Raw genomic sequence first — 13,800 nt, 5'->3', positions numbered from 1 at the left:
ACCGACATACATGCATTGTTCCATTAGTTCATTGCTGCAAAGTGGACAGTTGGGATTTCCAAATCCCAGGAAACATACGTTAATGAGAAAGTAATTTTGCTGAAGTTTCAGCTGGTTTTGGTCCTCTCTTACCCTTGAGTGCTTTCCGTAATTGTGAAGTGAAAGAGCAGATACACACAGATTTACTACATGGAACAACCAGACAGCAACCGATTCCTCCCTCAAAGGAGCTGTTCGGCCTTCCTGAAAGTGCTGACTTCCATATTCACGTGTTTAAAGCACCCGCCCCAACAATTCTGAAAGTTAGCCAAGCATGAAGCAAAGCCAAAGCCATAATATCTTTGACATAGTGTGGTTATTTAAAAAAATGCAGTGTGTGGGCTACTGTTGCAGACCATTTGCTGTTTTACAGCTTATACTCGATGATAAATAGGCAATAGTTCCAGCTTGTTCAAATCTGAAACATTTCAGGTTACCATTGTAAATCAATACCTTTTATGTAAACTGGTATTACATGACATCTTGGCAGTGCAATAAGAAACGAGCGTATGTGTGTGATGGGGAAAACCCACGGCATTATTATTTGTGAAGCCCAAACCCAACAGAGGAACACATGTGTGGATGAGGAAACCTTCGAGCCATCGTTTGGCTGACTAGAAAGGCTGTAGCTGACGGTGCGTTGCTAGCCTACAGAGGGGAAGTCATTTGATTTCTCTCTGCCTGACATCCTCCCACGCAGCAGGTAGCAGGCTCTGTCTGGCATAATTACATCCAGACCTGAAGAGTGTTTTTGTTTTTCCAAAATCTGCCAAAGTCCTCTTCCTCGGGACAATTTCTAAGAAAGAGGCGAGTGTTGCAGAAGATATTATGTTGGAAGAACACTATGCTCATTGCAAATGACCTGCATGTACCTAAATTGCATTATGGTGGTATAAAATAGACAATAGTCTAAAGGGGAGGGGGGAGGGATCTAAAAATCTCTCCCTGTCTTCCATTGTTGCCTCACTGGCAGTGCACACCGCCAAGTTTTGAGTCTAGCCGTAACTGCAAATGATATGAAAATGCATAACTTATGGGGACAAATGAGCCTCCCTCTTTCACATTTCTCCATCTCCACATAGACGTGTAGAGTGAAATGACTCCTTTTTATGTCCTTTCATTTTCTAACGTGTGAATATGAATTAGATTACTTTTTCCATAGCATTAACTTCAGTTTGAACTGTCTCTGTTCACAAAGGTCACATCTTGATTATGCTGTTATTGTGGAACATTTCGATTTTCCCTCTTATTTTCACAACTTCTTGTTCCGCTTTAATCGTAACACGATTCCTGTATTTCCGCATGACATGAATGCAACAAAAGATGAGCCTAATGGAAGCGACTTTTCATTAACATACAACTAAGCACAGCAGAGCGCGTCGACCTCTTAACCATTGTCAAAGATGCTGGGACAATAAACCGGACAAAATCCGTTAGCACTCCCATGTATCATGAAAATATTACGCAGATAAAAGTTGTTTCTTACAAGCCCAGGGTATTGCGGGTATTTGCGGGGCAGTCGACCAAAAACAACAGCAACACGTATTACTGACTAAATATTGAGTTGTTTCAATGTATTGACATCATTTTCTGCTGTCACCTTTCCCTTTTTGTCGTGTGACGATATGCGCAAGCGCGAGCTTTTCTCTCAGCTGTCAGATACGGGTGTAGACGTGAAGTATCTCGTCCGTACATTATCTTTGTCAGGACTAACAGCTGGGTGGAACTCCGACAAAAAAAAGTTGCTACAGCGTATAGGGATGGCAGTTTGACTGTGAGACAAGCTAGCTGTTTGAAGTGCTTATTACCCCCGCGGTGCCATGGATTTTAATGTAAAGCGGTTAGCCGCAGACGCCGGTACTTTCCTAAGCCGTGCGGTACAAGTAAGTTTGACCGTCTAGTTTGTGGAAGTTGTTGCTAACCAACGTCAGCTGCTTGTCTAATTAGTCAGGTAGCGTTAGCTCTCATGCTAAGCAGCTAGCTTAATTCTCCTGTGGCTGTTATTGTATTGCTAAGTAGCCTGCTGTCATCTGAGAGACAATGTTATATCCTTAAAAGTTGTCTGCGGTTACATGACTGTTGTTTAAATAGTACCCGCGACATCTCAGTCTCTATTATAGCTAACACTACCGTATTCCAACATAACCATCAAAGCAGGCCGCAGAAACCATTAACGTTAGCTAGAGCCATCAACATTTAGCGTTAGCTAAGCAGATACCGTTAACGCTTATTTCTTTGGTTACTCCGTCCAACTTTCTAACGCATGTTGGCACCTTCCTACAAACATGCCTCGCATGACGCCCACATGCGGAAGGTTATGTGGACACTGTAACCGGATATTTTCTTTTTTCCAGTTTACAGAAGAGAAACTTGGCCAGGCTGAAAAGACAGAGCTGGATGCTCATCTGGAGAACCTGTTGGTCAGAGCTGAGAACACCAAGCTATGGACAGAAAGGATTATGAAGCAGACGGAAGTCTTACTGCAGCCCAACCCAAGTAAGACCACTGTTGACTCTGGGGTGAACTTGACTAGACTGATAAACTAGTTTATATGTTTTGATAAATGATAGCAGCTACACTCAAGCGGAGCTCGTTGAACCAGAAGATGCCTGGATTTCCATGTTTACAAGGGTCACATAAAAGCCATGCTTAATGTCTCTGAGGTGGTGTTTGGCATACATCAGTAGGTAGGGTGTCTGTAAACTCAGCTGTGTATCCTCCTCCGTTCACACCATGACGCTGTGGCACAACAACACAGCACACAACACAGACCAGCTGGTGATTACAGTCCTGTGATATTTTAAACTGGATTTGTTCTTCTTTTTTTACCTAATGTACATCTAAACAACATGCCACAGAAATGCTGACTGATGCGTTTATCTCTCTGCCCTCAAGGCAGCCGCCTACATTTGGCTCCCTCGCTGTGGTCTTATGACTTCTGTTAATTACGTTCTCTTGTTTGCAATCTGCAGATGTCCGGCTAGAAGAGTTTGTGTATGAGAAACTGGAGAAAAAAGCCCCTACGCGACTGAACAACCACGACCTGCTGGGTCAGTCCATGATTGAGTCGGGCGGTGAATTTGGTCCTGGCACTGCCTACGGTGAGCGATAACACTGAGCGACATACTGCGACTTGTATTCTGGTCAACTTTGGCTGTGGCTAATTGCAACTTCATTTCATTTTTTACATGATTCATGTTGTTGGTTGACAAACACAATCCTCCCCCACAATATTTCCTAATTTATGGAGCATAGAATGATTGAAAATATGGCTGGGCGATATAGAGAAAATCAAATACCACGATATTTTTGACCAAATACCTCAACACTGATATATTGTAGGGTACGTAACATATTTACACAATGAGATTTTTTGATAAATGATCTTCAGTAAAACTTACAATCTGGTAAATTCAGTAAAGCACATCACTTTGCATAAAATGGTTTAGATTATTCTGTCAAGTGTATACTTTGAGTCTTTTTGTGTTTGTAGAGAACATTCTTATGTTATGATGCTAAACATCACCTCAATCCCCTGCAACAGTTTTTCGTGGTAAGTGTCATTCCTCAGTCACGGCAGACGCAGCTTCTTGCTTTTGTGCATATCCACAGGCCTCTGTGTCTTAAACGGACGAGTTCAGGCCTTACCTTTTAGACTGCGGTGCCACATTATGCCGCCCAGTGCTATGTTGGGAGTGAATGTGTGTTTGTGTGCTGCTGACCGTTACAGGAAATGCTCTGATAAAATGTGGTGAGACGGAGAAGCAGATTGGCGGGGCCGAACGGGAGTTGATCCAAAGTGCCGCCATCAACTTCCTGACACCTTTCAGGAACTTCTTAGAGGGAGACTTCAAAACCATCCTGGTGAGTTGGACTGCTGGCTACGGGTCTTCAATCATTTTCACTTTTCACTGAACTTTGAACTTTTATATGGAATTGACTCTCAGCACGAGTGTCTTGATGACGGTCCCTTTCTAATTTGCAGCATTAATAATCAGAAATCATATTGAACTCCTGTATCCTCAGTTTAGTTAAGAAGTTAGACTAAAAGATAATTATCGATACATTATCAAAGGTTTCTAATTGTTTTGGGAAGTTGATTAAAAAACATTAGAAAGACTTGTACTTAGGAGGACTCAGCAATGTCGGGTTGAGGTCATTACATCATCATTATCATCCTCACGAAGCTGCCGTTCAGTTTTAGTTAACGCAAACACACCACTTCCTGTAGCTCAGAGTCTAAGCTTTTCTGCAGCTGACCATCGTGAAGCTGCTATAGAAGAGGAGCGACAGCATCCAATAGCCTTTTAGTGAGTGATGGTGGCATCCTTAAAGAAATGAACATTCAGATGCTTTTCCTTCTGTGTTTGACCCAGTGTAGCTGTTCGATGCTGATGTTACTTGTCCCCATTAGACCTTTTAATCAAGACAACATTAATGTTCATTCTACCCTCTATCATAAAGTATGGGACGACAGCAGATGCACGCAATGTCATCTGCAAAAAGTGCACAGGCCTAAGATTTCTGTTTTATTGTGTTTTGTGTCCAGAAAGAGAAGAAGCTACTGCAGGTCAAACGTTTGGATTTGGATGCAGCTAAAACCAGGCTAAAGAAAGCCAGGATGGCTGATGCTAGAGCTGCGGTAAGCACGCACACGCATGCACGCACACCGTCATCATCCATGCATCTGGATGCCTTTTGGTCATTTTAATATTCATTAATGAACACTGTTAGTGAATTCTGTATTCTCTAAAATCATTAGCCAATTTCCTTTGAGAGGAAGAAAATCTGTCTGTGCGTATATATCCTACAGCCCCTCTGTCTGAAGTTGCACAAGTCATGACTGCCACACCGAGTTACACAACATGAAGCTGATCATTGTGTCTCTTGTGACTTCAACACAGTCACATGAGAAGCTCTGGGAACCACAGACTTCCCTTTTTCTGGACTGTTGTTTTCTTGCTATGGTCTCCCCTTTTTTCTTCTGACATCTGGGTTTCTCTTTTTCTTTGCTGCTCACATTTGTTCACGGGCACTAGTGTCCTTAAAAAGAAAAAAATAAAGTTGTATAACATTTAACGCTAAATAAACCATATATTCATAAGGGGCAGGGGCAAACTGACGTAACTAGGAGATCACTAAAGAATTGTGAAACCGTACGTGTATTTGGGACCTCAAAGACAGCATTGTGCTTCAGGGATGCAACAAACAGCATGCGCTCCCAAATGCATCACTTTTCAAACAGCATAGAGTCAACAAAGTCTTTTTAGGCTCTTAAAGTTTTGGGTTTTTGCATTTTATTCAGTCTGAATCCTGTATTGAATTCACTCACTGTAATCTGATGTCTTTCCAACCTCTTGGTGAACCTATTTCAAATTCTAAATAAGCTGCAGCCTAATTCATTAATGTTCACAGCTTGTAGCATGAGATAAGATTGAACATTCAGCCTTAAAGAAATGTTTGTGCCAAATATGCTGACATAGTAAAGTTAATATTATACAAACAGCAGAAAATATCTAATAATGTTGATCAAATATATATATATATATATATATTGGTGCTAGGCAACGATTACAATTTTTAATCGCATGATTATTTTGCGATTAATCGCATTGTTATGCACAAAGTTCAATCATGAATTCAAAAGTAGTGTATTGCGCACTTTTATTTTAAAAGTACTGCTGTATGAACAAAAGTGCAATAACATTTGGTTTGCAAACACTTTAAACCAGTGATTCTCAACTCAAGCGGACCTGTTTTCAGTGGGTCGCGGGCCTTTGACTGACAAAAACAAAATGTGATTTTATTTTGAAGGGCATATTTTATGCAGCGGAATTATTACAGCATTTACGGCACTTGTCAGTGGTGCAGGAAAAACAACGACCAATGCGTTGTGAATCACATCATGTGATGCAGCTCATCCAATCAAATATGGGTATTCTAACGAGTTTCCTGACTTGAGTGAGATGTACACACACCGTGACACAAGGGGGAGAGATGAGGATATAGAGAGCAGAGCAGGACTATTGAGTTGTGAAAGTCAAATCATAGGACGAATTCGAAAAGAGAAAATTGGCCAGAGAGACCAGAGTCATAGAGGTGAATTCTTCCAACACTAAATTCTCTTTTTAGAAGATGAGAAAAATATAATATTGTGGCCTTTTCACTTCCTCCTGAATGGACTGAATTTAAAGCTGCAGGGCATTTCAGTGAAAATAATTTTCCTAAAATGAATTTCGTTACGAAATTTATTTTTTAATCCAGCCGTTATTTTACTTGAAATGAGAAGAACATTTATTCATGAATTTCTATGCATTATTTATAATCCATCCAGTTGCATTTGAAAAATTAGAATAATATTTGTTAAAATATAATTGATGGGTACTTTCTTTATTTGATTTGGCAGTTGTTTACTACACAGATACGTTACTACTACTAGACTTCTTGTGTATGTATGTATGTGTATATATAAAAATAAATAATTTGGGTAGTGGGTGAGTGGCTTGTCATTAAGGGGTGATTGTGGGTCCCAGTTGAGAACCACTGCTTTAAACAAATAAGGTGCTTTTTAACAGCAGTATTCCCTTTACACAGTAGCAGTTATAATACATTTATAATGATTCTGATAATAGATATTCAGCTGGTGTTCACAACTTTATTTTCATGTGTGTAAGAGATGCAATTTGAAATATACACCTTGAAAACTGCAAAGCAGCAGAAAGTGACTCCACACAAACACCGCTCGCTGCCCATTTCTTGTGTTAAAAATGTCCGCTTAATAATAATTTTAAAAAACTGCATTAACGCTCGATAAAATAATTGTCGGCGTTAATTAATGAATGCGTTAACTTGCCCATCACTACTATTCACACATTCAAATGACATTAGCCTCCTGACTTTGACACACCATATTTTCCAAAAGCTTCACATACTGAAGGTTATTATGCAGGACTAAATGAAAGTTAGAAATAACATGATGTGATCAGCTGATGGTTTTACAAGAGCAACCATTGGTGTTACAGAGTGATGCTGAGCTTTGCTTATTGTCCCATAAAGCTTTAATATGGTGTATTCACCGACTGCTGCATTCATAGTTATATATCTTGATGCATGTCACAATATATAACACTACAAAGATGATGCATGATGTTTTCTATTGAAAAATCAAGAGTCGTGCTGACCTGCAGCTTTTCATCTACACGTCTAGTTGCAAAAAGAAACCTTCATTTGATTCACACTGGCACTTGAAGGGTCTGACTTTGTTGCGAGACCGTCTTCCAGATAACAATGTTGGAAGATAATATCTCTTGCATTTCCCCTCATGCATCAAGAGTAGAACGCCAGTGAGTAAAGAAACGAGGCAAATTCCCAACTAAGCTGCTGATATTATAGAACTACAAGAATCATGAGACAATATGATGTAATGTTAGACTCCTGGATGGACATTACAGCGCTGGGCAACATCCCAGCAAAGCTATTTGGCTGCAGTCTTGAGTAAATGAGTGGCTTTTGAAACTATCTAGATGAGACCCAGTGAGCCCAACTTCCATCCATTACTGTGATTCCTTTGGCGAATTCCGAGCCATGTTATCCCTGTGGCTTGTCAACATGCTCATTTTAAGCATTTAGCTTTTCCAAACAGCAGCGTTTTCGAGTGGCTTTAATCCATAGAAACAAAGGTGTGTTTTATCAACAGTGTCAGCTTATTCACACCATTAGTCTTGGTGTGGCGGGTGTTACACCCATCACACCAAGGTGGTTTGGCTGTGTGAATGCCGAGGGATGAGAAACATGTCTGTGCTACATTGTCACCGTCCTCTTAGCGTCTACAGAGTGTGGTTTTTTGTGAAAGCACGCCGCCGTCTCGCCCTCGCACAAACACACACCGAGTGTGAGGATGTGTTGTGTGTTGGCGGCGGCCGTGCAGCAGCTGTAGCTCTAACTACTGTGTCACTGTTTTCACAACGCAAAGCAGCAGATGTGAGGAGAGGAAGTGACAGAGGTGAGTGGAATGTTGGAGCTATCTTTGAATTGAACACACGCGCGCACACACACACCAAACCCCCTGGTAGCAGTGTGAACAGCTGCTGCCCGGAGCTTTCTGTATCTCCTCCATGACACGTACCGTCGTATCTCATGGAGAACCTTGGATCCTTGTAGACGAGTCCCACAAGAACCAAACGCTGTCAATGTTCTCTCTGTAGAGGGTTCAAGACAGTACGGCCATTGTCCCCGTCAGTCTCAGCTCCAGACCGTATGTTTATTGGACTTTAGAGAGTCTCAACAAACCATTGTTCCACAAGACTCTCATGGAATCCTTTGGCTCAATACGAGGACAGAAACATCATGTTTAGTTGTTTAATTGTCCTTTTCCCCGTCTGTCCTTGATGGGCCTCTGTCCTCTCTGGTCTTGACCTGCTGAAGACATATCCTGTCATATGCACATATACAGACTCTGGCTTTATCTTCTCTTGTGGTTGACTTTTCATTTTGTTTAATGCGTTTTTATGGACTAATGTGTGGTAAATGTTGATATTCCGCTTAAATGATTGTGATTATTTCCATATTAGATACCACGGGACATAAACTTTATACTCAAATACAGATAATATAGCCTTTCAAAAACAGAATATCAGCAAACCAATTTGTTAGTGTGATGCATGTTCATTCACTCTTACTTTTAAGCCATATGTCTGTTCTTCGCTCTGTAAAGCATTGTGATTACAGCCATAAATGATAAGAACAGTATACTTGATTTTTGCTCCCTTGGATCATCATCATCATTTCTCCATCACCAGTGGAACGGTGATGTTACTCTCTAAACGTCTACTTTTGGTTCTTGGTTCTCAGGCAGAGCAGGAGTTGAGGATGACCCAGAGTGAGTTTGACCGGCAGGCAGAGATCACCCGGCTGCTGCTAGAAGGCGTCAGCAGCACCCATGTACGTAGCCCAGCCCGGCACACCCACACCCTCTCCTCTCTCAGGCGTCTGCTGTAATCATCACTCAGTCGTTAAACCGATATCATTTAGGGATGTTGTTGTCGTGCTGCTGGTTTTTGCCACGAATACCGATTTTGGTGCGTGAAGTGGGTAGAGCTACCATTTAAAAGATAACAAAATGTTTGTTCTAGAATCATGCATATCTAACTTTAAATACAACAATAATTAAGCTAAGAAATCTATTGAACTCCTTTTTATACAATGTGAGTTAAAAAAAGTTTGAGACAAACCAGTGAAAGTTTCAGTATTCTTCTCTTCAGTATTCGTCTCCTTGTGCATTACCAGGCACATCACCTACGCTGCTTGAATGACTTTGTGGAGGCCCAGTCTACGTACTACGCACAGTGTTACCAGTACATGGTGGATCTCCAAAAGCAGCTGGGCAGGTGAAACACCACTGTGACCATTTATCCATTCTTCATTCAACTAAGCTCACTGGCATCGCACTACATTAGAGGGCAGTTTTTCTGTAATGTCACATAGGAGACATCTTTTGTTCTGAGATACAAGGATCATTACTAGGGGTGTAACGGTTCACAAAATTCACGGTTCGGTACGATACAGTGGAGCCATGGTTCGGTATGTTTCGGTACAGTAGAAAACTATAAATGCCAGAGAAATGTACTTGAAACTTTAAAATATATTTATTCATTACAACTAACATCATGAAGTTATTCTTTGACTTTGAACAATGATGGAACTATACCTGAGTGACCCGTCTTCTGGGGTGTCTTCTTAGCAACACATAAGCATCAAAAACAAAAACTGCTCCTTAATGTTATGTAGTATTGTTACTTACATCTTGTATTGTTACTTACATCTTGCAAAAGAGATTTTTAATCTCAATGGGACTACCTGGTTAAATAAAGGTTTTACATTTTTTTATTTTTTTTCCCCAAAACGTATTCGGTTCGTCATGCGTACCGAACCGTGAGCCTTGTACCGAACGGTTCAATACGAATACGTGTACCGTTACAACCCTAATCATTACTCGTCTCAATACTTTCCAAACAGGACCTGCAGTGCTCATTTCAAAATGAATAGTATTAATATAGTGTTAATGCAGTTATTATATTATTGTCTTACTTTTAGAAACTTTTTCTGTCAACAAAACTATTGATGTTGAATGATCTTCTCATTCTTTTTTGCGATTAAGTAGTTCAAGTAGGGTTACATAAACCTTTCTCTTTTCTGTTGAAAGTGACGAATACTTAATCAGCGATGAGGTCACCGAGAAGTCAGCTTTATCTAATTCATACAGGGGGAGAGAGACTAAAAATGGGACTGGTAAATAATCTACTGCATCAGTGCAGAACACGTAATCACCCAGCGCTGCTGCAGGGTGGCACAGCAGTCTGCAGTTGCCAGTGTTCATCGCCCCCCCCCCCCCTTCCTCCCGCTAGTTTCCCCTCAACGTTCTCCAACAACAACCAGTCGTCGGTGTCGGGCGGGGCCAGCAACTCTGTGCCCACCATCCCGGTGTCGGCCTCCCTGCCCAGTGTGTCCGCGGGCCGCAGCAGCTCCACGGCGTCGGGCGGATTCAATGAGCTGCGTAGCTCCAACGGCAGCCGCAAAGCGCGAGTGCTCTACGACTACGATGCTGCCAGCAGCAGTGAGCTTTCCCTGCTGGCTGATGAGGTGAGTCCGAGATAATCATTGCTCCATTCTCTCATCACCGCGGAGAAAAACTGTCAACAAGGAGTGAAACATACACATTTTAAGAAGCTGGGGTTTTTTTTGTAGGTTTCCATATTCATCAACTCTTACTTGTTTCCATTTTTTTGTCTTTTATTGTAGATTATTTTCCAGTTTCATTTTAATATTAGAATCAACCTTTATTAAACTAACAAAATTGGGAAGTCTGGGAGTCTGAAGCCAAACTGCACTGGAGCAGTTCCTGTACAGTAGAACATCAGCCACTCCCTTTTCCTGGAAAAGCACCGAACGGTCCATGACGAGCCAGCGGTTGACTAACAATGAACCAGCATTACCTCATTCACCCTAATACTCACATTCAGGCACATTTTCCAGTCTGCCCGTGCCGAACTGACTTTGATAATAACAGGGATTGGTAACCAAGCAGTTCATACATTTGGTGTCTTTGACAAACGGAAAATTGTAAGTAAAGTGGATGAGTGCAACGAATTCTACTGACGTGAGAGCTTCTGCTATGTCAGTAATGTGCCTTGACAAATAAACGTTGCCATGGTCCAGTGTAACGTTTTTAATAGAAACGGAGAATGTACCCCCTCCCCTGTCTTTGCAGGTGATCGTCGTCAGCAGCGTCCCTGGCATGGATTCAGACTGGCTGATGGGCGAGCGTGGCAACCAGATGGGCAAAGTGCCGATCACTTACCTGGAGTTACTTAACTGAGATCGCCCACCCCACCACCGGGCCTCTGTAACCAGCTGTGATCTCATATTTATATTGTGTTCCAGGGACGGGCTTCACTTTCCCTTCCATTTGGCCATTTTAGAATGAGTTATATTTCTATGAAAAGGAGTCTCAGTTTCAGCAGACACTGGCTTGAGTGAATACATTTGAGAGAAGGGAAAGGAACCGGACCCCCAGTCCCTGATGTGTTTGTATGCAACTGTAGTACATTTCTATAACATGCTTCCATGCTTTTGTGCTTGACGCCATGCAATCTGCAAATATGTGCCAGAACATCTCCCATTTAAAAAAAAAAAAATACAAATTTTGTTTACGATATATATATATATATATATATATATATATATATATATATATATATATATATATATATATATATATATATATATATATATATATATATATATATATATATATACACACAGCTCAGATGGTGACATAAATGCTTTTAATGTGAGGGTTGTATTTCTCTTCCCTCACTGCAAGTTTTCTCAAGTAACAATACAGCAGACACTTTTTTTTTTAAATACAAAAATGCACTTCAATTTGAACTGGAGAGTGATGCTGATTATTAAGCCTTATTCTATAATTGATAATCTTACGGTGCAGTAGCTGTTATGGTTATCCAAAGAATTATTATTGTTTTTTAAACATTATCGTAAGTATTGTTCGTCAGCTTTATTCACATGGACAGCGAGTTTAAACACATTGTTCCAGTACATTTGATTGATGAGCGAGGCGGAATAAGAGACTGTTACCTGCTGATAACCGCGCAGTTACCAAACTCTCATGCCAGACATCGTTAAGTGCCTATCGCAGTGAATCGACCTCTCTGAAACCATGAGCCTTGTTTGCAGCTACACCAGCCGTATTGAGACGGTCTATTCAGTCTCCTCTGCATTTATTGAACCCCAATACTTCTATTTAAGTTATTGACAATTGGAAACCAGCATTTCCACGTTTCTGTTGGAAGTTCATTTATCTGAAGACAGCTGTTGTCTTTGATTAAATTATTGACTTGTGTATTGTACATAAATACACAGTGACATGTTCATTGTCGACATGTGTTCACTTTGAAGAAAAAGCCTTAAAGTAAAAACATTTACACTTTCTTTTTACCTTACTAACATCAATTTCCCTTAAACCTGCATTTCAGCTTCACATTGAAAAATAGAAAAAGCCTTGTTGCATTCTGGGAGATGAAAGTATATTATTCCATGGCTGCTTTTTGTTTTTGTGTGTAACTGATAAGATGGCATACAATTGTAAAATAAATATACAATATGAGTTAAAACAAGAAAATAACACTGGTCTGTTTCGAGTTTTTGTTTTATTTATGTCCATACACACTTTCAGTAGTGAGGGAACAAAATGTGGCATTTACTGTCGTCTTGATTGTTGATTTTTGTTGATTCCTAGTGGAACCACTAGAGGGCAGAGCAAGCAATTTGTGCTGTTAAATACAACTGAAGAAATGTAATTTGGCAGAATGATGTGAGATTGAGACCTATGATTGAGACACGTTACTGAGCTAGAGAAAGTTAATGTCATGTAATGCATGAACACCTTTGAAAGCTGCTATTTTAGACCCAGTGATGTAGTGCTAACTGTCATTAAAGGATTAAACATTAACATACTAACACTAGAACAAAAACCAAGAGGAAACTGGAATTAACCATTTTCAAGGAAAACTAATTATGTTTAGTACTCCTACAGGTCAATTTCCAAAACTATTTTCTCATTAGTTCTCAGTAAAGCACATGTCAAACCTTCAATAATCTACTGTAGATCTTAATTAAAGAAAATGTTGAGCCTAAAAGGTAAAGTTTTTCATTTTAACACCGACAAAGGGTTTCTACAGTAGTGGTTGGAGACATTTCCTGTGAAAGGAGATAAACATGCACTCTGACTGAAGTCATGCCCACCATGATTAAAAGGCTGTTTATTATGACATGGATGACACCTCTGAATGAACGCTTATTCTTCTGATGATTTGTCCTGCTTCATCCAAAAGCAGCTCTATTTTAAAGTGATTCAAAATATTTTCTCAATGTTGACTCATTCAAAGAGAATTTGGTGAGCAGAAGAGTAGATTCCCTCTACCCAGTTGTCTTGGGCTCTCTCCTGGCCCGATCCCCAGTGACTTCCACAACTCCCATTGAATCTTCATGCTGCAGTACCAGCCGCTGTGGACCAGAAAACAAACAAATCCCCAGAAAACATCTCAAAACTCTGACCCAGTTTGAAAGAATCTCTTAATTTGCAGAAGATTTAAAAGATTTCCAAGGAACCCTGTTCTGGGTAGACTCTATACAGTGACCGTAATAAAATGAGCCTGTAAAACATAGCGAAAACTTGTTTTTTTC

The 13,800-nt window shown here is 40.5% G+C and overlaps 1 protein-coding gene across 1 annotated transcript; it reads left to right on the top strand.

Annotated features, from left to right (window-relative positions):
- The first annotated feature begins 1,718 nt into the window (after positions 1-1,718).
- Positions 1,719-12,723, top strand: sh3glb1a (SH3-domain GRB2-like endophilin B1a). Its single transcript, XM_079292261.1, has 9 exons — positions 1,719-1,922; positions 2,394-2,535; positions 3,012-3,140; positions 3,770-3,903; positions 4,589-4,681; positions 8,890-8,979; positions 9,325-9,425; positions 10,443-10,677; positions 11,306-12,723. The coding sequence occupies exons 1-9, from the start codon at positions 1,860-1,862 to the stop codon at positions 11,411-11,413; spliced, it is 1,095 nt and encodes a 364-aa protein (XP_079148387.1). The 5' UTR covers positions 1,719-1,859; the 3' UTR covers positions 11,414-12,723.
- Positions 12,724-13,800: the final 1,077 nt, after the last annotated feature.

Source organism: Melanostigma gelatinosum (genome assembly GCF_949748355.1).
Source record: "Melanostigma gelatinosum genome assembly, chromosome: 20".
In the NCBI taxonomy this organism is placed as follows: domain Eukaryota; kingdom Metazoa; phylum Chordata; class Actinopteri; order Perciformes; family Zoarcidae; genus Melanostigma; species Melanostigma gelatinosum.
Note: the sequence above shows the minus strand (reverse complement) of the source record. Positions and strands in the feature narration are given on the sequence as shown.